The sequence below is a fragment of the Pristiophorus japonicus genome, chromosome 15, assembly GCF_044704955.1.
Source record: "Pristiophorus japonicus isolate sPriJap1 chromosome 15, sPriJap1.hap1, whole genome shotgun sequence".
In the NCBI taxonomy this organism is placed as follows: Eukaryota; Metazoa; Chordata; class Chondrichthyes; family Pristiophoridae; genus Pristiophorus; species Pristiophorus japonicus.
This window is the reverse complement of record NC_091991.1, coordinates 9,042,714-9,067,916: the sequence shown is the minus strand read 5'-3', so window position 1 is coordinate 9,067,916 and position 25,203 is coordinate 9,042,714. Positions and strand designations below refer to the sequence as shown.

Below are 25,203 nucleotides of genomic sequence, written 5' to 3'. Positions count from 1 at the left end.
GAGAAACTTCTTCACTCAAGAGGGTGGTGAATCTTTCGAATTCTCTATCCCAGAGTGCTCATTCGTTAAGTATATTCAAAACAGAGATCAATAAATTTTTGAACATATAGGGAAAGCAAGGTATATGGGGATAGTGCAGGAAGGTGAAGTTGAGGTAGGAGATCAGCCATGATCTTACTGAATGACGGAGCAGGCTCAAGGGGCCAAATGGCCTACTGCTGCTCCTAATTCTTATGTAAATCAGTTTACCGATTCAGATCTGGCCTCGCCTCACTAATGTGTTTCTCAGTCCATCTTCAAAAGGTTGGAAGTAGCAAAGCACAAAAATGCAGCACTGCACTGGAGTGTCAGCCTGAGAGAGCACCGCACTGTCAGAGGTGCCATCTTTCAGATTAGATGTTTAACCGAGCCCCGGTCTGCCTTTTCAGGTGAACATAAAAGATACCACAGGGCTATTTCAAAGAGGAGCAGTGGAGTTCTCCCTGGTGTCCTGGCCAAATATTTATCCCTCCAATCAACATCACTAAAAAAAAAGGTTTATCTGGGCATTGGAACCGGTTCTGGGGGAGGTGGGACCAGTACAAACCGGACGGTCTGTACCGAGGCAGGACTGGAACCAATGTCTTCGGAGGAGTGTTTGCTAGTGCTGTTGGGGAAGAGTTAAACTAATATGGCAGGGGGATGGGAACCAATGCAGGGAGACAAAGGGAAACAAAATTGAGACAGAAGCAAAAGACAGAAAGGAGATGAGTAAAAGTGGAGGGCGGAGAAACTCAAGGCAAAAAACAAAAAGAGCCACTTTGCAGCAAAATTCTAGAGGGTCTAAGTGGGTTAAAAAGGCAAGCCTGAAGGCTCTGTGCCTCAATGCGAGGAGTATTGGGAATAAGGTGGATGAATTAACTGTGCAGATAGCAGTTAACGGATACGATGTGGTTGGCATCACGGAGACATGGCTCCAGGGTGACCAAGGCTGGGAACTCAACATCCAAGGGTATTCAACATTTAGGAAAGATAGACAGAAAGGAAAAGGAGGCGGGGTGGCGTTGCTGGTTAAAGAGGAAATTAATGCAATTGTAAGGAAAGACATTAGCTTGGATGATGTGGAATTGGTATGGGTGGAGCTACGGAATACCAAAGGGCAGAAAACGCTAGTGGGAGTTGTGTACAGACCTCCAAACAGTAGTAGTGATATTGGGGAGGGCATCAAACAGGAAATTAGGGGTGCATGCAATAAAGGTGCAGCAGTTATCATGGGTGACTTTAATATGCATATAGATTGGGCTAACCAAACTGGAAACAATACGGTGGAGGAGGATTTCCTGGAGTGCATAAGGGATGGTTTTCTAGACCAATATGTCGAGGAACCAACTAGGGGGGAGGCCATCTTAGACTGGGTGTTGTGTAATGAGAGAGGATTAATTAGCAATCTCGTTGTAAGAGGCCCCTTGGGGAAGAGTGACCATAATATGGTGGAATTCTACATTAGGATGGAGAATGAAACAGTTAATTCAGAGACCATGGTCCAGAACTTAAAGAAGGCTAACTTTGAAGGTATGAGGCATGAATTGGCTAGGATAGATTGGCGAATGATACTTAAGGTGTTGACAGTGGATGGGCAATGGCAGACATTTAGAGACCGCATGGATGAACTACAACAATTGTATATCCCTGTCTGGCATAAAAATAAAAAAGGGAAGGTGGCTCAACCGTGGCTATCAAGGGAAATCAGGGATAGTATTAAAGCCAAGGAAGTGGCATACAAATTGGCCAGAAATAGCAGCGAACCCAGGAGAAATTTAGAACTCAGCAGAGGAGGACAAAGGGTTTGATTAGGGCAGGGAAAATAGAATACGAGAGGAAGCTTGCAAGGAACATTAAAATGGACTGCAAAAGTTTCTATAGATATGTAAAGAGAAAAAGGTTAGTAAAGACAAACGTAGGTCCCCTGCAGTCAGAATCAGGGGAAGTCATAACTGGGAACAAAGAAATGGCAGACCAATTGAACAAGTAATTTGGTTCGGTATTCACTAAGGAGGACACAAACAACCTTCCGGATATAAAAGGGGTCAGAGGGTCTAGTAAGAAGGAGGAACTGAGGGAAATCCTTATCAGTCGGGAAAATGATGGGATTGAAGGCCGATAAATTCCCAGGGCCTGATGGTCTGCATCCCAGGGTACTTAAGGAGGTGGCCTTGGAAATAGCGGATGCATTGACAGTCATTTTCCAACATTCCATAGACTCTGGATCAATTCCTATGGAGTGGAGGGTAGCCAATGTAACTCCACTTTTTAAAAAAGGAGGGAGAGAGAAAACAGGGAATTATAGATCGGTCAGCCTGACATCAGTAGTGGGAAAATTGATGGAATCAATTATTAAGGATGTCATTTGGAAAGAGGTGACATGATAGGCCCAAGTCAGCATGGGATTTGTGAAAGGGAAACCATGCTTGACAAATCTTCTGGAATTTTTTGAGGATGTTTCCAGTAGAGTGGACAAGGGAGAACCAGTTGATGTGGTATATTTGGACTTTCAGAAGGCTTTCGACAAGGTCCCACACAAGAGATTAATGTGCAAAGTTAAAGCACATGGGGGATTGGGGGTAGTGTGCTGACGTGGATTGAAAACTGGTTGGCAGATAAGAAGCAAAGAGTAGGAGTAAATGGGTACTTTTCAGAATGGCAGGCAGTGACTAGTGGGGTACTGCAAGGCTCTGTGCTGGGGCCCCAGCTGTTTACACTGTACATTAATGATTTAGACGAGGGGATTAAATGTAGTATCTCCAAATTTACGGATGACATCAAGTTGGGTGGCAGTGTGAGCTGCAAGGAGGATGCTATGAGACTGCAGAGTGACTTGGATAGGTTAGGTGAGTGGGCAAATGCATGGCAGATGAAGTATAATGTGGATAAATGTGAGGTTATCCACTTTGGTGGTAAAAACAGAGACACAGACTATTATCCGAATGGTGACATATTAGGAAAAGGGGAGGTGCAACGAGACCTGGGTGTCATGGTACATCAGTCATTGAAGGTTGGCATGCAGGTACAGCAGGCGGTTAAGAAAGCAAATGGCATGTTGGCCTTCATAGTGAGGGGATTTGAGTACAGGGCCAGGGAGGTGTTACTACAGTTGTACAGGGCCTTGGTGAGGCCACACCTTGAATATTGTGTACAGTTTTGGTCTCCTAAATTGAGGAAGGACGTTCTTGCTATTGAGGGAGTGCAGCGAAGGTTCACCAGACTGATTCCCGAGATGGCGGGACTGACATATCAAGAAAGACTGGATTAACTGGGCTTGTATTCACTGGAGTTCAGAAGAATGAGAGGGGATTTCATAGAAACGTTTAAAATTCTGACGGGTTCAGACAGTTGAGATGCAGGAAGAATGTTCCCAATGTTGGGGAAGTCCAGAACCAGGGGTCACAGTCTAAGGATAAGGGGTAAGCCATTTAGGACCGAGATGAGGAGAAACTTCTTCACGCAGAGAGTGGTGAACCTGTGGAATTCTCTACCACAGAAAGTTGTTGAGGCCAATTCACTAAATATATTCAAAAAGGAGTTAGATGTAGTCCTTAGTACTAGGGGGATCAAGGGGTATGTGAGAAAGCAGGAATGGGGTACTGAAGTTACATGTTCAGCCATGAACTCATTGAATGGCGTTGCAGGCTCGAAGGGCCGAATGGCCTACTCCTGCACCTATTTTCTATGTTTCTATTATCATATTGCTGGTTGTGGGAGCTTACTGTGCGAAAATTGGCTATCGTGTTTCCTATGTTATAACTGACTACACTTCAAAAAGTACTTCATTGGCTGTAAAGCACTTTGGGACATCAGGGAAAGGTATGATATAAATGCAAGACTTTCTTTGTCTACACTCCACACAAGACTCCTGTCATTCCATCTGCCGCATCGGTCTTTCAGCACATCGTTTTATTCTCTTTTCTCTCAAGTAATCAACTTGCTTCGCAGCAATGATCTTGTTTTTATGGCCCTTAGTTTTGGATTCTCTCAAGTGGAAATTATCTCCCTATCTACACTGTCCAATCCATTCATAATTCTGGTTTAGATTCCAAACACACTTCCCTTTATACATTTAAAATATAAATCTGCTTTTTTGGGCATGTTTCACTTTATTCTTTATTAAAATGGTATCTATTACATTTTTATGTTGCATTTGGTTGCATGGGAATTGTAAAAAGACCCAAGCTCCATCTAGTTCATCTTCTCCCATCCCGGTAGTCAGATACAACGATACTGGGGTTGTTGACCAATCACAGCGATCAATCTCTGTCAATGGGTCTACAACAGACCCAGACACGAGGTGAGGAAAACCCCCAGTGGGGGAGAGCTTTGGGAACCACAGGTCCACAGTCCCCTGTTCCTCCCAAGTCCGCTGCACACACCACACAGCATGTCCCCAATTATACATGTACAGTGTCCCAAAATGTTATTTTCTGAAAGGACTATCAAATCTGCATCTGAATGAATCAAGTCTCCTGTTCCTTCCAATCTTGGGACTTACCACGTCAGGTCTCAAATTAATCATATACTGTATCCCATAATGTTAATTTTCTGAGATAAATTTTATCTAATTTGCATTTGAATTTCATCTCAGGAACTTCCCCATGAGCCCCATTTACAGTGAATAACTCTTGAAGGAAAGGAACTTCAAGCCCAATATACCAACCATTTTGCACACAGCTAGATCCCATCATCAGCAACTTGATGAACAACCACTCTTCGATGCTCTTGGTTGCGAGACAGAGAACGCCCTGCCATCCTTCAACTAACGCCCAGGGACCTTTATGAAGCAGGCATACAGAAAAGCCTTGTTCTAATGCAACATCTGACAGGTGGCATTTCTGGCAGTGCAGCACTCTGTCTTGCACTGAAGTGGCAGCCTGGCTTATAATATTAATAACTTGTATTTATATAGCCCCTTTAACATGGCAAAACGTCCCAGGGCGCTTCACAGCAGTGTTACAAGACAAAACAGATAAGTTTGACACCCAGCCACAAAAGAAGAATTTAAGGCAGATGACCGAAAGCTTATTTAAAGAAGTAGGTTTTAAGGACAGGTCCTTGGGGGACACCAGAGGTAACGATGCAGGAGTGGGAATAGAAGCCATTGCAGGAGATTTTCTGTCTACAATTAGATAGATAAGAATAGAACCCAGGCGAGTGCAGTCCCACCCAGCTTATGTGCTTAGGTCACTGAGTGAGGCTTGAAGACAATCCCCTGACTCCGAGACAAGACAACTTAAAGGCACAGTGTCGGGCATGAATATGGAACACAGTTTGCAAACCTAAAGTAACTGCAATAGAAAAAGCAGGAGCATAATGTCATTTCTGTCCAAAGAAAACCATCATTGTGCCACACAATATCACATCATGTGCAAATTTTGAATGCGGCAGCCGGAATATCTGTTGTGTGTGTTTTAAGTGAAGCTGGGTGATGTCAGTGCCTTGGAAACAAATCAGCCTTTCCACAACTAGCCAGTTCCACAGACATTTGTCAAGGACTTTTACTGAAAGAAAGAAAACTTGCATTTGTATAGCACCTTATTACACCTCTCAGGATGTCCCAAAGCACTTGGCACATCCGATAAATTACTGTCGCTCATTGCCGTTGCTGCACAACGAGAACGCAGCCGCCATCTTGGCACAGGGCGCAATGCAATAAGGTGAATGGCTAGTTAATCTGTTTTGGTGGTGTTGGTTGAGGGAGGAATGTTGACCGGGACGCCGAAAATTCCCTGCTCTTTTTCAAAATCATGCCGTGGGTTCTTTTACACGCACCCTCTAGGAACAAGAATGGGCAGATTGGTCCTCAAAGGGCAGTACGGTACTCCAATGTCAACCTAGAACATGAGCCAATACCAGAGGAAAAATGCTTCAGATGATGGAAGTCGAAAATATAAACAGAAAATGCTGGAAATACTCAACATGTCAACAACAACTTGTATTTATATAGCGCCTTTAATGTCGTAAAATGTCCCAAGGCGCTTCACAGGAGTGTTATAAAGCAAATAAATAAATTTGACACTGAGCCAGATCAGAAGAAATTATGGCATGTGACCAAAAGCTTGGTCAGAGATAGGTTTTAAGGAGCGTCTTGAAGGAGGAAAGAGAGGTGGAGAGGTTTAGGCAGGGAGTTCCAGAACTTGGGGCCCAGGCAGCTGAAGATATGGCCACTGATGGTTAAGCAGTTATAATCAGGGATGCTTAAGAGGGCAGAATTTGAGGAGCAGAGATATATTGGAGGGTTGTGGGGCTGGAGGAGATTAGATAGGCAGGGGGCAAGGCCATGGAGGGATTTGAAAACAAGGATGAGAATTTTGAAATCAAAGTGTTGCTTAACCGGGAGCCAATGTCGGTCAGCGAGCACAGGGGTGATGGGTGAGCTGGACTTGGTGCGAGTTCGGACATGGGCTGCTGGGTCTTGGATCACTTCAAGTTTACTTAGGCAGCATCTATGGAGCGAGAAACAAGTTAATATTTCAGGTTGGTGAGCTGCAGTCACAATACGAAATCATCAATCACTCAATCATCGGCAGTCCCTCGGAATCAGGAAGACTTGCCTCCACTCTAAAAATGAGTTCTTAGATGGCTGAACAGTCCAGAAGCACAGTCCCCATCACAGGTGGGACAAATAGTTTTTGAGGGAAAGGGTGGGTGGGGAGTCTGGTTGGCCACATGCTCTTTCCGCTTGCTTTCTGCATGCTCTCGGCGATGATAGTCGAGGTGCTCAGCGCCCTCCCGGATGCACTTCCTCCACTTAGGGCGGTCTTTGGCCAGGAACTCCCAGGTGTCAGTGGGGATGCTGCACTTTATCAGGCAGGCTTTGAGGCTGTCCTTGTAATGGTTCCTCTGCCCACCTTTGGCTCGTTTGCCGTGAAGGAGTTCCGAGTAGAGCACTTGCTTTGGGAGTCTCGTGTCTGGCATGCGGACAATGTGGCCTGCCCAGCGGAATGGAATATGAGCTCTACATTTGCGTAAAACTACTTTACCGAGATCCTAGTTGGAAGAGTGCAGAAAGTTGGATGACACTTGCGCTCTTGCCGTAGAAGCACCGTTTTCCGAACCAAGATCTGCGGACACGACTTGGCCTGAAGGCGACCCTATGTGGTCCTCGAGGTAATCAGCCCTTAACTGTTGCTCAGCCTTGTTTCCAGCAGTCAATTGCTGCAGGAGCTCACACTGCCACATGTGCTGCAGCAGTTGAAATGGTGGCATCGGGGAGGGCGGTGGGGGGGGAAACGTGAATCCCAAAGCCACCACGCTGAAATCAATCATGAGAAGAGCAAAAAATGCCAGCCCCAGAGAGAGACGAAGCAGAACTTTTCACTTCCCAGCTTTCTCAGTGTTTCTGACCTGTCATCTTGTTTACAAAACCTGCCACACCTCACCTGACGAACGTAGGAAAGGAAGGATAAAAACAACAGGGATTGAGAGGGGGACTAAAACAAGTGGGCGACCGCAGAGAGGGGAAACACTTGTATGAGGCAAAGATCAAAGAAATGCTGAAAATAGATGGGCAGTGAGAAAACCATGAGACTGATGGAGAAAAAAAAAATCAGGATACGAGACACAAACAGAAAATGAGCGACATCAAGCAAAGACAATTTTCCACCTTTTAAAATCTGCATAATTCAACAATGTGTCACGGACTAAAAGCTTTAACTAAAGTCAAACAGTGCACATCGTTCAAAAAAAACCTCAAGCAAAAATATAAATTTCTGAATGACTTTATTTCATCACATGGCAGATAATCTGCTTTATTCCAGTGTTGTTCCAGTTTGAATATTAAATATAAAAAGCAAATGACATTTCCACAATTAACCTTATCCTTTGTCATTTAGCATTTCCTCAGTTGACATTTTCAGTGCGTGAGAGTGATTTGGGAGACGGTTCTCGATGCCGAGGTCTCAGACACACTCCTGCTCTTTTCTCCCAGTCTCAGCACCTTGACCTCTCGTGGAGCCATGCTCCAACGAGCACCTCCCGCTTGTATGAGTTTCCTCGTATACACGGGGAGTCTGCAACTGGGGGGTCACAGCCTCAGGATAAAGGGTCGGCCATTTAGAACTGAGATGAGGAGAAATTGCTTCACTCGGGGGGGGGGGGCGGGGGGGGGGGGTGGTGAACCTTTGGAATTCTCTCCCGCAGAGGGCTGTGGAGGCTCAGTCGTTGAGTGTATTCAAGACTGAGGTCGATAGACTTTTGGATACTAAGGGAACCAAGGGAAATGGGGAGTTGAGGTACAAGATCAGCCATGATCTTATTGAATGGCAGAGCAGGCTCGAGGGGCCGAATGGCCGACTCCTGCTCCTACTTCTTATGTTCTTAAATTAAAAATAATTCACCTAAAATCCAGAACGAGATACGACAGCACTGCCCATCAAGTCTGCTTCACCCAGAGCCCACTGATAATTGTGGATCATTACAACAATTTGCTACTGAAATGTCTCATGTCTTTTACATTCCTGTGCTCTCAGGAGAGTCATCCGACAAGTGGGAGGGGCATGTTCGCATAGTAGTTATGTTCTGCACTAGTAATGCAGGAATCTGGTCTAATGATCCAGTGACAGGAGTTCAAATTCAGTTAATTAAATAATTCTGGAGTAAAAAGCTAGTGCCAGTAATGGTGCCCACGAAACTACCGGTTTGCCGTAAAGACCGATCTGGTTCATCAATGCGAAGGAAATCTGTGACAGCGACGGTCTGGCCTGTATGTGGCTCCAGACCCACAGCAATGTGGTTGACTCTTAACTGCCCTCTGAAATGGCCCAGCGAGGTCATGGTGGTGAATCATCTTATACACTCAGTTGCACAAGGTAATTCACCACCATCTTCTCGGGGGCAATTAGGGGTGGGCAATGCCAGCGATGCCCATATGCCATAAAAGAATTTTGGGGCAACTTTCGGTGCACACTTCTGGCAGGGAGCCTCACCAGCTGACTGCGCCAGTCAGGTAACCATGTCCTTGCCCATAAACAATGCAGCCAGTGGACGAGGCTCCCCACTGGGAGCACAAACCCGGGGAATTAGCCCGATACAGCATTCAGGTAAACAAAAAGGGAGCTCCAACTGAAAAAGTTAAGACGCAAATAATCAGTAGCATAAAGGAAACTTTCCAACAGACCATCTGATAAGTGTCAATTAGCGCAAAATAAATTAAATCAGAATCAAACACAGAAAAACATTAGCCAGGATTTTAGCAGAGAAACACATTCACTCCCTCCACCACCGGCGCACCGTGGCTGCAGTGTGCACCATCTACAAGATGCACTGCAGCAACTCGCCAAGGCTTCTTCGGCAGCACCTCCCAAACCCGTGACCTCTACCACCTAGAAGAGCAAGGGCAGCAGGCGCATGGGAACACCATCACCTCCAAGTCACACACCATCCTGACTTGGAAATATATCGGCCGTTCCTTCATCGTCGCTGGGTCACAATCCTGGAACTCCCTCCCTAACGGCACTGTGGGAGCACCTTCACCGCACGGGACTGCAGTGGTTCAAGAAGACGGCTCACCACCACCTTCTCAAGGGGCAATTGGGGATGGACAATAAATGCCGGCCTTGCCAGCGACGCCCACATCCCGCGAATTAATTTGAAAAAATCACGTCACGGTCACAGGTGCTGTGTGGTCTGCTCCGCTGTTGTCATTTTTACAATTTTATGGTTAATGCCACTAAGTTCTCACAATCACTCAAAATGCTACAAGCAGTTTCTCACAAAGTGCAGCAACTATCTTACTGATATTCTCCCCTTAAACGACGTTTGGGAAGTGGTGAAGAAACATCGAAGGATGATGTTTGTGGCACTCCCGAAGCAGTCTGTTTCTCTCTTTGGCAGATATGTTGTAGTTTTGACTGATGTCCTGGACTAACTGTTGTAGTTGGTCGGAGGTGGTCTGATCCTTCTGCGCCTCAAACTGTTTCTGCGTCACGCGCTGGCAGAAGGAGAAGTCTGCCACAAAGCAAGCAGTAAAAGTTACATTTATTTATCGGGGATGGATGCAGTACATTGCGAATAGCCCATGTAAGAATGATTGCCACGAACTTGCACTGATTCGGCACCTGGTCACATCCTCGTCCCAAACCCCTTTCGCACCCAATGAATTACTTTTGGAATGTCGGCACGTCGTTATGGAGGCTGCAGCCAATTTGCACACAGCAAGTTTGCAGCAAATGATCGGTTAAACTGTTTTTTTGGTGATGGTGGTTGAGGGAGGAATTCCGGCCAACATTGGATTTGATACAAACAGAAAATGCTGAAAATACTCGGCAGCATCTGTGGAGAGATAAACAGAGTTAACGTTCAGGTCGACGACCCTTTGTCAGAACTGATCATCGAGCTGAAACGTTAACTCTGTTTCTCTCCCCGCAGACGATGCCTGACCCGCTGAGATTTCCAGCATTTTCTGGTTTTATTTCAGATTCCCAGCATCCGCAGTATTTTGCTTTTGTATTGGATTTGACAGGGTGGAGAGAGAGAAACTATTCCCTCTGGTGGAGGAGTCCAGATAAAGGGGGCAGAACCTTAAAATTAGAGCCAGGCCGTTCAGGGGTGGTGTCAGGAAACACTTCTTCACACAGAGGGAGGTGGAAATCCCTCCCCTAAAACGACTAAAATCTGGGGTCAATTTCAAATTTTGAAACTGATTTGAAAGGAAAGGTGTGATTGCACTAGAAAGGGTAGAGAGGAGATTTACAAGGAAGTTGCCAGGACTAGAGAGTTTTAGTTATGAGGTAAAATTGGATAGGCTGGGGTTGGTCTCTTTGGAACTGATGCTGAGGGGAGACCTGATTGAGGTGTATAAAATTATGAGGGGCTCAGATAGAGGACATGGGAAGGACCTATATCCCTCAGCAGAGGGGTCAATAACCAGGGGGCAGAGATTTCAAGTAATTGGTAGAAGGATTAGAGGGGATTTGAGGAGAACCTTTTTCACCCAGAGGGTGGTGGGGGTCTGGAACTCACTGCCTGAAAGGGTGGTAGAGGCAGAAACCCTCATCCCATTTAAAAAGTGCCTGGATATGCACCTGATGTGCCGTAATCTACAGGGCTACGGACCAAGAGCTAGAAAGTGGGATTAGGCTGGGTAGCTCCTGGTCAGCTGGCATGGACACGATGGGCTGAATGACCTCCTTCTGTGCTGTAAATTTCTATGATTCTGTGATAGATTTTTGTTCGGTAAAGATATGAATAGGTATGGAGCCAAGGCGGGTAAGATGGAGTTGAGGTACAGATCACCTGTGATCCAATTGAATGGCGGAACGGGCTCGAGGGGCTGAATGGCCTCCTCCTGTCCCTATGTTCCAGTTGTGCCATGGGATCCTTAACATCTGCTTCAACTATCATAACAGGCAGGCACAGGCTTAGTTTAACATGTCTTCAAATAGATGTCTTCAAATAGATCTTCAAAGTCACGATGGAAAATCACAAGGAAAAGCTCTTGGCTCCACTGTTTAGTAGTAATTGCTGTCGTGACTAACTCTTGCCACGAATCGGGTTCAACGACAATTAAAGTCATTGCTGCAGTACCTTACCCCAGGCACTGGGTGGCACTGCAGACAACGTGCAGTGTGTTGCTCTCAATCCCCACAGGTCACCCATCCCTCTGCCACAAACACCGTAACCTGCAGTTATCGGGCACCTTCAACAGAGAAAATGGCACAAGCCGCCTCACGCTGAAAGAAATAAAAGGATGGATACTGACACTTGCCACAAAAGTCAGGAGAGGTGACAAAGCTTGGCTGAAAAGATGGGCTTTGAAAAAAGTTTCAAAATAGTGGGTAACCATCTCGTAAGCACAACTGCAACAAAGGTTACCCCTGCCCACCGCAAGATGCACGGGCACGCACCAATCGGGAGGTCGCGCACAGGCCGCTCACCGGCTGCTGCCGTTGGACAAGATACTGCGCGTACCAACATTTTTTTTTAAACATTTCACCAGACTGATTCCTGGAATGGGGGCATTGCCCGACGAGGAGAGATCGAGTAGACGAGTCCTATATTCCCGAGAGTTTAGAAGAATGAGAGGTGATCTCATTGAAACACAAAAAATTCTTACAGGGCTTGACAGGGTAGATGCAGGGAGGATGTTTCCCCCCGGGCTGGGGAGTCTAGAACCAGGGGTCACAGTCTCAGGATAAGGGGTCGGCCATTTAGGACTGAGATGAGGAGAAACTCCTTCACTCAGAGGGTGGTGAATCTTTGAAATTCTCTGCCCCAGAGGGCTGTGGAGGCTCAGTCTTCAAGACAGAGATTGATAGATATTTAAATATTAAGTGAATTGAGGAATATTGGGATAGTACGGGAAAGTGGAGTTGAGGTCGAAGATCAGCCATGATCTTATTGAATGGTGGAGCAGGCTCGAGGGGCCGAATGGCCGACTCCTGCTCCTAATTCTTATATTCTTATGTAACATTGACTGCAACCTTTCAAAACTATACAGAAGTTTGCTGCAGCATCGTGTGATGCTTTCTTCCACAAGGAAGTTTCTGCAGATTTAAACCCGTTTCAAAACTTTTCTGAATAATTTAACTCCCAATTACTGATACTTTTGGAACACTGCATTTGTTTTTTTGTACTACTCCCTTAATCATGGAAAATACCCATCGTAAGAAGGGTAAGGTGGCAGCAATCAGTTCCTCGATATTGCCGAAGACACCAGCCATGATTGTCAACCTTTCACTTTCATGTCCACTTTATGCATTTAGGCAGTTTTAGCCAATAGAATTTTGAAACTAGAGGTGATCTAAAGCTCTGCTGCCCCGTGTCCTAACTCGCACCGAGTCCCGTTCACCCATCACCTCCTGTGCTCGCTGCCCCGTGTCCTAACTCGCACCGAGTCCCGTTCACCCATCACCCCCTGTGCTCACTGCCCCGTGTCCGAACTCGCACTGAGTCCCACTCACCTATCACCCCCTGTGCTCGCTGCCCGTGTCCTAACTCGCACCAAGTCTCGCTCACCCATCACCCTCTGTGCTCGCTGCCCGTATCCTAACTCGCACCAAGTCCCGCTCACCCATCACCCCCTGTGCTCACTGCCCCGTGTCCTAACTTGCACCAAGTCCCGCTCACCCATCACCCCGTGCTCGCTGTCCCGTGTCCTAACTCGCACCGAGTCCCGCTCACCCATCACCCGCTGTGCTCACTGCCCCGTGTCCTAACTCGCAGCAAGTCCCGCTCACCCATCACCCCCTGTGCTCACTGCCCCGTGTCCTAACTCGCACCAAGTCCCGCTCACCCATCACCCCCTGTGCTCACTGCCCCGTGTCCTAACTTGCAGCGAGTCCCACTCACCCATCACCCTCTGTGCTCGCTGCCCCGTGTCCTAACTCGCACCAAGTCCCACTCACCCATCACCCCCTGTGCTCGCTGCCCCGTGTCCTAACTCGCACCAAGTCCTGCTCACCCATCACCCCTATGCTCGCTGACCTACATTGGCTCCCTGTTAAGTAACGACACGATTTCAAAATTCTCATCCTTCAAAATCCCTCCATGGCTTCGCCCCTCCCTATCTCTGCAATCTCCTCCAGCCCCACAACACACCCCCCCGGCGAGATGTCTGCGTTCCTCCAATTCTGCCCTTGACCGTCCCTGATTATAATCGCTCCACTATTGGTGGCTGTGCCTTCTGTTGCCTGGGCCCCAAGCTCTGGAACTCCCTGCCTAAACCTCTCTCTCCTCCTTTAAGGTGCTCCTTAAAACTTCTTTGGCGAAGCTTTTGCTCATTTGGCTCGGTGTCAAATTTTTTTTGGTGGCGCTCCTGTGATGCCTTGCGATGTTTTACTACGTTAAAGGTGCTGTATAAATGCAAGTTGTTGTTGAAACAGACAATTTCAAGTGGCACTCAGCGTTTTCTAGTACATATATAAATGTAAACACGAGTTCAGACACAGGCACAATCCTCCTCCTCTTATAACATCTAGTTTGCAACACCGATGTTTGCCAACGTATGGCCGTGGCATTACATTATGTCTTGATCATATCTTCCACCTCGCTCGAGCTCAGCACACAATCAAAGCTGGCACTCAGTGAGGGGGTGCTGCATTGCCAGAGGCACCATCTTTCAGATCAGACACTCGACTGTGGGGCCCGTCTGCCGGTTCCACTGGACGCAAAAGATACCGTTGGCACCGTGCAAAGAGCGGGGAGTTCTCCTCGTGCCCTTGCCAACATTGCACTCTTCACCAAATGATTAGCCAGCCATTTGTCTCATTTGCTGTTCGTGGGCCCTTGCTGTGAACAAATTGGCTGCTGCATTTGCCTGCACAACAGTGGTTGCATTTCAGAAAGAACCTAATTATTGGATTGTGAAATGCTTTGGAAAATCCAGAGAATGTGAAAGATGCAACACAAATGCACCGATCAGATTCCAATAATAGTCAGCTCACATGGGTCACGAAGATAAAAACAATTGGTAGCCGCCTGATCAGCACCCCATCCACCACCTTCAACATTCACTCCCTCCACCACCGGCGCACCGTGGCTGCAGTGTGTGCCAAAATTGAAAAAAAAAGGGGAAGGTGGCTCAACCGTGGCTATCAAGGGAAATCAGGGATAGCATTAAAGCCAAGGAAGTGGCATACAAATTGGCCAGAAATAGCAGCGAACCCAGGGACTGGGAGAAATTTAGAACTCAGCAGAGGAGGACAAAGGGTTTGATTAGGGCAGGGAAAATGGAGTTGGAGAAGAAGCTTGCAGGGAACATTAAGACGGATTGCAAAAGTTTCTATCGATATGTAAAGAGAAAAAGGTTAGTAAAGACAAACGTAGGTCCCCTGCAGTCAGAATCAGGGGAAGTCATAACGGGGAACAAAGAAATGGCGGACCAATTGAACAAGTACTTTGGTTCGGTATTCACTGAGGAGGACACAAACAACCTTCCGGATATAAAAGGGGTCGGAGGGTCTAGTAAGGAGGAGGAACTGAGGGAAATCCTTATTAGTCGGGAAATTGTGTTGGGGAAATTGATGGGATGAAGGCCGATAAATCCCCAGGGCCTGATGGACTGCATCCCAGAGTACTTAAGGAGGTGGCCTTGGAAATAGTGGATGCATTAACAGTCATTTTCCAACATTCCATTGACTCTGGATCAGTTCCTATGGAATGGAGGGTAGCCAATGTAACCCCACATTTAAAAAAGGAGGGAGAGAGAAAACAGGGAATTATAGACTGGTCAGCCTGACATCGGTAGTGGGTAAAATGATGGAATCAGTTATTAAGGATGTCATAGCAGTGCATTTGGAAAGAGGTAATATGATAGGTCCAAGTCAGCATGGATTTGTGAAAGGGAAATCATGCTTGACAAATCTTCTGGAATTTTTTGGGGATGTTTCCAGTAGAGTGGACAAGGGAGAACCAGTTGATGTGGTATATTTGGACTTTCAGAAGGCTTTCGACAAGGTCCCACACAAGAGATTAATGTGCAAATTTAAAGCACATGGGATTGGGGGTAGTGTGCTGACATGGATTGAGAACTGGTTGTCAGACAGGAAGCAAAGAGTAGGAGTAAATGGGGACTTTTCAGAATGGCAGGCAGTGACTAGTGGGGTACCACAAGGTTCTGTGCTGGGGCCCCAGCTGTTTACACTGTACATTAATGATTTAGACGAGGGGATTAAATGTAGTATCTCCAAATTTGCGGATGACACTAAGTTGGGTGGCAGTGTGAGCTGCGAGGAGGATGCTATGAGGCTGCAGAGCGACTTGGATAGGTTAGGTGAGTGGGCAAATGCATGGCAGATGAAGTATAATGTGGATAAATGTGAGGTTATCCACTTTAGTGGTAAAAACAGAGAGACGGACTATTATCTGAATGGTGACAGATTAGGAAAAGGGGAGGTGCAAAGAGACCTGGGTGTCATGGTACATCAGTCATTGAAGGTTGGCATGCAGGTGCAGCAGGCGGTTAAGAAAGCAAATGGCATGTTGGCCTTCATAGCGAGGGGATTTGAGTACAGGGGCAGGGAGGTGTTGCTACAATTGTACAGGGCCTTGGTGAGGCCACACCTGGAGTATTGTGTACAGTTTTGGTCTCCTAACCTGAGGAAGGACATTCTTGCTATTGAGGGAGTGCAGCGAAGGTTCACCAGACTGATTCCCGGGATGGCGGGACTGACCTATCAAGAAAGACTGGATCAACTGGGCTTGTATTCACTGGAGTTCAGAAAAATGAGAGGGGACCTCATAGAAACGTTTAAAATTCTGACGGGGTTAGACAGGTTAGCTGCAGGAAGAATGTTCCCAATGTTGGGGAAGTCCAGAACCAGGGGACACAGTCTAAGGATAAGGGGGAAGCCATTTAGGACTGAGATGAGGAGGAATTTCTTCACCCAGAGAGTGGTGAACCTGTGGAATTCTCTACCACAGAAAGTTGTTGAGGCCAATTCACTAAATATATTCAAAAAGGAGTTAGATGAAGTCCTTACTACTAGGGGAATCAAGGGGTATGGTGAGAAAGCAGGAATGGGGTACTGAAGTTGCATGTTCAGCCATGAACTCATTGAATGGCGGTGCAGGCTAGAAGGGCCGAATGGCCTACTCCTGCACCTAGTTTCTATGTTTCTATCTACAAGATACAGCAACTCGCCAAGGCTTCTTCTCAGCACCTCCCAAACCCGCGACCTCTACCACCTAGAAGCACAAGGGCAGCAGGCGCATGGGAACACCACCACCTCCACGTTCCCCTCCAAGCCACACACCATCCTGACTTGGAAATATATCGGCCGTTCCTTCATCGTCGCCGGGTCACAATCCTGGAACTCCCTCCCTAACAGCACTGTGGGAGCACTGTCACCACACGGACTGCAGCGCTTCAAGGCAGCGGCTCACCAGCACCTTATATACCGGCCTCGACAGTGACGCCCACATCCCAGGAACAAAAAAAAAGATTTTGAAAGCCAGTATTCTTGGTAATGCAATCTACTTTCGGACTAGCCTCATATCTACAACAAGGTCAGCCTCTAACCAGAAAACGAAGACAACCTTTAAGCAGTTTCTCAACTGTGAACTTTGCATTGCCAGCATGCGACGGAACACGAGAACCCCCTCGGACACAGGATTCCCTCTCTCCGCGCCCCACCCCCCGCCAGACATGACCCCCCCCCCCCCAACTCACTCCCCCTCTTTCCCCCCTCCCTCTTCCACATCCCTCCTCCCTCTCCCTCTTCCCCCCTTCCTCCCTCCCCTCCCACCCCCCACTCCCCCCTTCCCTTCCCCCCTCCCCTCTTCTCCCCATCCCATCCCATCCCTTCCCCCCCCCCTCCCCTCCCCTCCCCCCCTCTTCCTCCCTTCCTCCCCACTCTCCCCTCCCCCTCCCCCCACCCCTTTCCCCCCCCCCCCCGGATGCTGGGGCCCCCCCCTCAGATACCAGGGTTCCCCCCCCCCCATCCTCGGATACCGGGCTGCCCCCCCCCCCCCCCTTGGATACCGGGGTCCCCCTGGGTCATTCGATACTGTCTGCTTTACAAATATTCACTTGACATGCTGATGCATCATCTCAGCTAGCTAAAAAGGATGTTACTGCGAGCATCAACAACAGTGGAAGGGAACAAAAGGACTTTGCATGCTTGTAATAGGATGTGCCCAAAGTACCTGCAGCAGCATTAGGATCTCCTCCTGCCTGAAGTGAAAGAAGCTTCTTCCTCACCATCTGAAGCAGGGAATCGGGGATCTATTTAGTTGAAACAGAGGGGAAAAAAAATTAAATTGCTATACTTGACCATATTGCTATTTAATAGTTCACTGTCTCGATCTCGAAAATAAATGTTTTAAGCACTAAGATGCACGTTTTATAACGCGATTCAACCAGTTATAAACTGTCGCCAAACCACTCGCTTTGCAATATCTATCCCCGTGAGCAAAATGGTAAAGCGAGCTTAAGGGGCCACTTCATTCTGGTGAAATTATGTGCGCATTTTCAACTAGGTTTGTAAATCAATCAATACTGTTGCATCTCCACTTTGTGCTAAAAATAAGTTTATTTTATTAAAATAAATGTATAAGCTGCCCTCCCCTGCCCTGCTTAAAACCAGTTACATCTCTAACTTTTACCCAGTTCTGTCAAAAGATCAGCGACCCGAAACATTAACTGTTTCTCTCTCCACAGATGCTGCCTGACCTGCTGTACGTTCCCAGCATTCCCTGTTTCTATTTCAGATTTCCAGCATCCGTAGTATTTTTTTTTGTACTATGGTGCAACTTGGAGAGCATTTGCTGGATATGGGAACAGAGAGCGGAGCGGGCACATGGGATGAGAACGAGCGCTTACACAGATGACAATAACTCACACTGACATAACGGCTATAATGCAGAGAAATATTTCTCCACAGTTCACAGGGGTAATAAAAAAAACATTGACACCAAACTAAAAAGGAGGAAATAATACGGGGTAGGTTTTAAGGAGGGTCTGAAAGCAGGGGAGGGAGGTGAAGGGGTTTAGGGAGGGAGTTCCACTACATGCGGCTAGGTGGCAGAAGGCATGGCTGTCAACGGTGGGACAAAGGCCGCGGTGGTGGGGGATGGGATGGGTGCACAAGAGGCCAGAGTCAGACAAACAGAAAGCTCTAATGGAGTTGTCGGGCTGGAGGAGGTTACAGAGATCGGGAGGGGACGAGGCCACATAAGGATTTGAACACAAGGATTGGAATTTCAATTTAGAGGTTTTTGGGGACTGGGAGGACTGGGGTAATGGGTTAACAGCACGTGGTGCAGGATCAGGTTTTTGGCAGCACGGGTTTGAATGAGCTGAAGTTTACGGAGGATGCAGAATGGGGAGCCAACCCAGTCTGGAGATGACACAGGCATGGATGAAGATCCCTGCAGCAAATGGGCGGAGGTGGGGCGGAGACGGGTGATGTCATGGAGCTGAAAGTAGCTGGTCTTGTTGATGGGGTCAGAAGCTCAGCAGCTCAGCTCAGGGACGGTGAGGCGGCAAACAGTTTGGGATTGCCCAAGACAGTGGCGGGGGAGGGGAATGGAATGGGTCGTCAGGGCACAGAGTTTGAGCTGCAAGAAATAGGAGCAGGAGTAGGCCATACGGCTCCTCGAGCCTGCACCGCCATTCAATATCATAGCTGACCTGCTACATCAACTCCATTTTCTTGCCCCATAAAGGCGATTGCTCCTGTCCTCCCCAATGCTCAACTGTGGGAAATAGTGAATCGTCCCAAGGCGAGATTCAGATAAGCAACATGTATTTATATAGTGCTTTAACATAATAAAACGTCCCATGGAGCATCACAGGAGTGTTGTCAGACAAAAAAATTAATTTGACCCCGAGTCAGATAAGAAGAAATTACAGCAGATGACCAAAAGCTTGGTCAAAGAAGTCGGTTTTAAGGAGCGTCTTGAGGGAGGAAAGAGAGGTAGAGAGGCGGAGTGGTTTAGGGAGGGAGTTTCAGAGCTTGGGGCCTAGGCAACAGAAGGCACGGCCACCGATGGTTGAACGATTATAATCAGGGATGCTCACAAGGGCATAATTTGCGCTGTCTGACAACACAGAGGCAGAGGTTTTGAGAGAGGTCATGGGGAGCTCGAGCTGGGTTGTCAAGCAGCCTATCTGTGCAAGTTGACCATCTGGCTGCGGATGAGGGCGAGGGGGGTGAAACCTCAGGGGAACTCCAAAGGCAAAGGCAGGAAGAGAAGCGGATGCTGGAGATGCTCTGGCGACGATTGGAGAGGTAAGGGAGGAACTGAGGGTTGGCCTGACTGAGCTGCACAATGGACGAGAGACATTGGAGGAGGATGGTGTGGTCGACCGAGTCGAACGCGACAGCGAGGTCGAGGAGATAACTGCGGCATGAGCACAGTCACAGACGACGCCGTCTTTATGCCGGAGCTGGAGCGGACACCAGCGTGGACTGGTTGGGCCGAACGGCCCGTTTCTCTGATGCAACTTCGATATAATTCTGAGGTTCCAGTTTCTGAAATATCAATTTGAAATTCTAGTATGTTAGTCATCATTCCCACAGGCAGCTCCAGACCTCAACTGAGGCAGCGAGCAGCGTTCACATACCTCGCTGAGAATCGTCCCACATCTTTCATGTAGCACTCAGCAGCCAGTTACAGACACCATGGCGATAGCGAGAATATCCAACAATATTCTTTACTACTTCTGACGAAGGGTCACAGACCCGAAACGTTAACGCTGTTTCTCTCCAAGATGCTGCCTGACCCGCTGAGGCTTCCAGTATTCTGTTTTTATTTCAGATTCCAGCATCCGTAGTGTTTTGATTTTGTTTTAATATTCTTTACTCAATGGACTCTCAATAAGCTCAATCAGCCATGATCTCATTGAATGGCGGAGCAGGCTCCAGGGGCCAAATGGCCGACTCCTGCTCCTATTTCTTATGCTCTTATGTTCTCATCAATAGCGTACCTTGAAGACCTCAGTGTGGTTATCCATTAGGAATAGGACCAGCTCCTCAGCCTGTGTTTTTGATAGAGACTTGCTCTGTACAATAGCTTTGGTAAATGTTCTCCTCATCACAGTCCTGTTGGTATTCTAAAAAAAAAAAAAGCACAACAAATCAGAGGGATAAAGCACGTCCCGGGAGCGAGAATGAGTCTGTACAGACACTGATGCAGCCACAGACGGAGCACTGTGTACAAGTCTGAGCGCTGCACGACAGCAAGGACATCCAGGCACCGGCAGCAGTGCGGAAATGAAAGAACTTGCAGTTAGACAGCACCTTTCACAACATAAGAACATAAGAAACAGGAGCAGAAGTAGGCCCATTCGGCCCCTCGAGCCTGCTCCACCATTCAATAAGATCATGGCTGATCTGATCTTGGCCTCAGCTCCACTTCCCTGCCCGCTCCCCATAACACATGACTCCCTTATTGTTCAAAAATCTGTCCATCTCCGCCTGAAATATATTCAATGACCCAGCCTCCACGGCTCTCCGGGGTAGGACGACCCAAAGCACTTTACAGCCAATGAAGTACTTTTTGGAGTGTAGTCACTGTTGGTAATGTAGGAAATGCGGCAGCCAATTTGCACACGGCAAGCTCCCGCAAACAGCAATGTGATAATGGCCAGATAATCTGTTTTAATGATATTGATTGAGGGATAAATATTGGCCGGGACGGTGAGGATAACTCCCCTGCTCCTCTTGAAAAATAGTGCCGCTCGCTCCTTTCTGATACTGAACTTAAGGTACCTGAGCTATGAGGAGAAGTTGAAGAGCCGGGGATTATTCACCCTGACAGTATCAGGGAAGAAATTCTCAATTTTTCAAGGGAATAAATTGGGGGGAAAATTGCGGTTGGAGGTTTCCTTCGTGCCAACGCATCCGACCCGAAAAAAATCTACGAAACTACCTGTTGGTCCCGGAGAAATGTACAATTCCGGTTGGGGGCCTTCGTTCGCTGGGCAACGCACAGGGATCTGCCTTCCACGTATGGACGTCTACATTGCAATCACATGGGCCTGGAGCACCAATCACTAGGTAGCATTCTCATTGATAATAATTGTATCTCCGTTAGTAATGGGAGCTCGTACAATCAGTGAGAAAACCCCCCTAAAACACTGAAACACAGCACCATAAATAAAAAAAAAAAGACACCTCGCATATTTAAAATTAATTGAAATTAAATATAATTAAATGTTTCAGAAAAAAAAATTGGGGAGGAAATTGTTCTGAATGCGTTTTTAATAGGGTTAAAATAAACTTATCTAAATGGACAGGGTTTTTAAACAGAAAAGTGAATGATTAAATTTAATTTTTCTGTGTTTTAAAAGTGTTACGTTGGTAAAAGTAAGTGGTACGCCTGCTTTTACCAGGCGGAAATGTTTGAAGGACATTCGCTGGGCATGAGCTGGACAAATAGCCCAATATTACCCATGCGGATGTCCTTCCTGCGGGGGTGCGATCGATCCGTCTGAAGAAATTTTGGCGCCGAAAACCAGTTTTTCCCGATCTGTCAAAATTTCTTCAGAAGCGTCTATTACAAGGCCTCGCTAGGTCTGTGTGCACATCATATGCACCCAGCGAGGTCGCAATTTTTGGCCTGTAAAGTAAGATTCAATCTTAGAACAGCAAGGGTGCAGAGAGTAGCTTTAACTCACGGAATGAGTTTCACAGGGAGCCCGATCTTGCAGAGAAACGCAAGGGCGAACTGGAGAGGCATTTGAGGGAGTGGACGGTTGGTGGGCCGGGGGGAAGGGGGGCAGTATTAGCTTTTGGGGCCAACGAGAGGGTCTTCTCTTGTCCTGAACTTTGTTATTTTCCTGCACACTTATTGAACTGCCTTCAGTATCTACAAGAATCTACTCGTAACAAGGTGAATTCAAAAACTAAGATTAAAGCAGAGACATCTGAACCATTTACTCAACAGCATGTGGAGGGGGGGCGGGTGGGGTTACTACGATTATAACTTGCATTCAGATGTCACTGCTCACAGAAAATGTACTCACGCAGTTAATGGGGGAAATGGAACTGAAGTGCCAATGTAAGATGACCGTGCTGAGATCAGAAGTGAACCGCTGGCACACAAGTCAGCAGCAATTTGAAATGTTTAACTTCTCTCTGTGCGCCCACTCACCCTCCCCCCTCACCCCGCTAAAATAAAACTATTACTACCAGATTTCTTGAGCAATAATGTTCGAGTAAGCATATTCACCCAGTAATTATCAAAGCTAATACTACATTTGAACAGGAATTCTATGTGGTTAGCACATGCTGTATTGTTTAAAAGCCGAATATAATGATATGGTTCCCTTCGGCACATGGAATGTTGACCTCAGTTGTATTTCGCAATACTGTGACGAGAGATCTTGTGTCGGACCCTCTCAGTCTGACGGGATCAATGGGAACCATGGGGTCTGGACCAATGTTCCCCAGAATTTGTTTTTGGACCGCGCGTCCCCTTTAACGGGCTGCACGACTATGTTCAAAATTCCACGCATGTGCGTTTTTTTCAATGTAAAAGCCGACTCACCGGCTGCTCGGGCCATTGGAGCGCCGGACGGGAGGCCCCGGAGCGCTGGGCGAGACCTCGGGAGTGATGGGTGGGAGGCCCTGGGGGCAAGGGGGGGGGGGGGGTGGTGGGGGAGAACAGGAGGCCCTGGGAGCGCTGCGCAGTCACACAGCCTAAAGGGAACACTGATCTGGGCTGCATTCTCCTGCACATTTACACAAAACGCCTGTTTCATCGACTACCTCTACTGAGCAGTTTTAAAGCATCCAACAATATTGGGAGGAGGTTTCGAGCGGATTTGAGGAGAAAGTGGGTGGCGGAGTCTGAAAATCACTGCTTGAAAGGGTGGCACAGGCAGAAACCCTCCTCCCACACCTGGCTTCACCCTGCTCATTCCGCCACTGCCACAGCCACCCTCTGGAAATCACTGACTTGACACCAACGTTCCCCACTAAGCTGCGAAGCCAGCGGCTGGCCATCAAAGCCCAGCTCCGCTTTTTCCCAATGTTAAATCTCGTGCATGCGCAAAACTTTTAATGGGCCGCGCAACCAGTTAAAGGGGCCGCACACCCCCCCCAAAAAGATTATACCCCCGGGTCTCCCTTTCTGCTTTTCCCCACCCTCATCTCCCTTTTCTCTATGCTCAGCGTTCAGCATATCCCTTTCTTCCTTCGGAATGCAGGAATTGCTAGACAAGACAAAGACCAGGGTCTAATGGGACTAAAGGCGGACAAGTCCCCTGGACCTGATGGCTTGCATCCTAGGGTCTTAAAAGAAGTGGCTGCAGAGATAGTGGATGCATTGGTTGTAACCAAAATTCCCTGGATTCTGGGGTGGTCCCAGCGGATTGGAAAATCGCAGATGTAACGCCCCTATTTTCAAAAGGAGGTAGACAGAAAGCAGGAAACTATAGACCAGTTAGCCTAACATCTGTCGTTGGGAAAATGCTGGAGTCCATTATTAAGGAAACAGTAGCGGGACATTTGGAAAAGCATAATGCAATCAAACAGAATCAGCATGATTTTATGAAAGGGAAATCATGTTTGACAAATTTGCTGGAGTTCTTTGAGGATGTAACGATTGGGTGGATAAGGGGGAACCAGTGGATGTGGTGTATTTGGATTTCCAGAAGGCATTCAATAAGGTGCCACATAAAAGGCTACTGCACAAGATAAAAGTTCACGGAGTTGGAGGTAATATATTAGCATGGATAGAGGATTGGCTAACTAACAGAAAACAGAGAGTCGGGATAAATGGGTCATTTTCCGGTTGTCAAACAGTAACTAGTGGGGTGCCGTAGGGATCAGTGCTGGGGCCTCAACTATTTACAACCTATATTAATGATTTGGATGAAGGGACAGAGTGTAATGTAGCCAAGTTTGCTGATGATCTAAAGATGCAAGTGAAAGTAAATTGTGAGGAGGACACAAAAAATCTGCAAAGGAATATAGACAGGCTAAGTGAGTGGGCAAAAATTTTGCAGATGGAGTATAATGTGGGAAAATGTGAGGTTATTTTTGGCAGAAAAAAATAGAAAAGCAAATTATAATTTAAATGGAGAAAAATTGCAAAGTGCAGCAGTACAGAGGGACCTGGGGGTCCTTGTGCATGAAACACAAAAAGTGAGTATGCAGGTACAGCAAGTAATCAGGAAGGCAAATGGAATGTTGGCCTTTATTGCAAGGGGGATAGAGTATAATAGCAGAGAAATCCTGCTATACAGGGTTTTGGAGAGGCCACATCGGGAGTACTGCGTGCAGTTTTGGTCTCCATATTTAAGGAAGGATATACTTGCATTGGAGGCTGCTCAGAGAAGGTTCACTAGACTGATTCCGGAGATGTGGGTATTGACTTATGAGGATAGGTTGAGTAGGTTGGGCCTATACTCATTGGAGTTCAGAAGAATGAGAGGTTATCTTATCGAACCATATAAGATAATGAGGGGGCTCGACAAGATGGATGCAGAGAGGATATTTCCACTCATAGGGGAAACTAATACTCGGGGACGTAGTCTCAGAATAGGGGTCCATCCGCCCATTTAAAACTGAGGTGAGGAAGAATTTCTTCTCTCAGAAGGTTGTAAATTGATGGAATTCTCTGGCCCAGAGAGTTGTGGAGGTTGTGTCATTGAATATATTTAAGGCGGAGATAGACAGATTTTTGAGCGACAGGGGAACAAAGGATTATGGGGAGCGGGCAGGGAAGTGGAGCCGAGTCCATGATCAGATCGGTTATGATCTTATTGAATGGCGGAGCAGGCTC

At 47.2% G+C, this 25,203-nt stretch overlaps 1 protein-coding gene across 1 annotated transcript in view; it reads right to left on the bottom strand.

Annotated features, from left to right (window-relative positions):
- Window positions 1-5,843: 5,843 nt before the first annotated feature.
- The window catches only part of depdc4 (DEP domain containing 4), a 30,173-nt gene continuing 10,813 nt past the window's right edge, over window positions 5,844-25,203 (bottom strand). The window contains exons 6-9 of the mRNA XM_070900120.1: window positions 20,399-20,524; window positions 17,614-17,692; window positions 9,763-9,975; window positions 5,844-5,861 (exon numbers count right to left, since the gene is read on the bottom strand). Coding sequence (XP_070756221.1) covers window positions 9,776-9,975; window positions 17,614-17,692; window positions 20,399-20,524 — 405 coding nt within the window. The 3' untranslated portion in view covers window positions 5,844-5,861; window positions 9,763-9,775. The remainder of the gene's footprint in view (window positions 5,862-9,762; window positions 9,976-17,613; window positions 17,693-20,398; window positions 20,525-25,203) is intronic.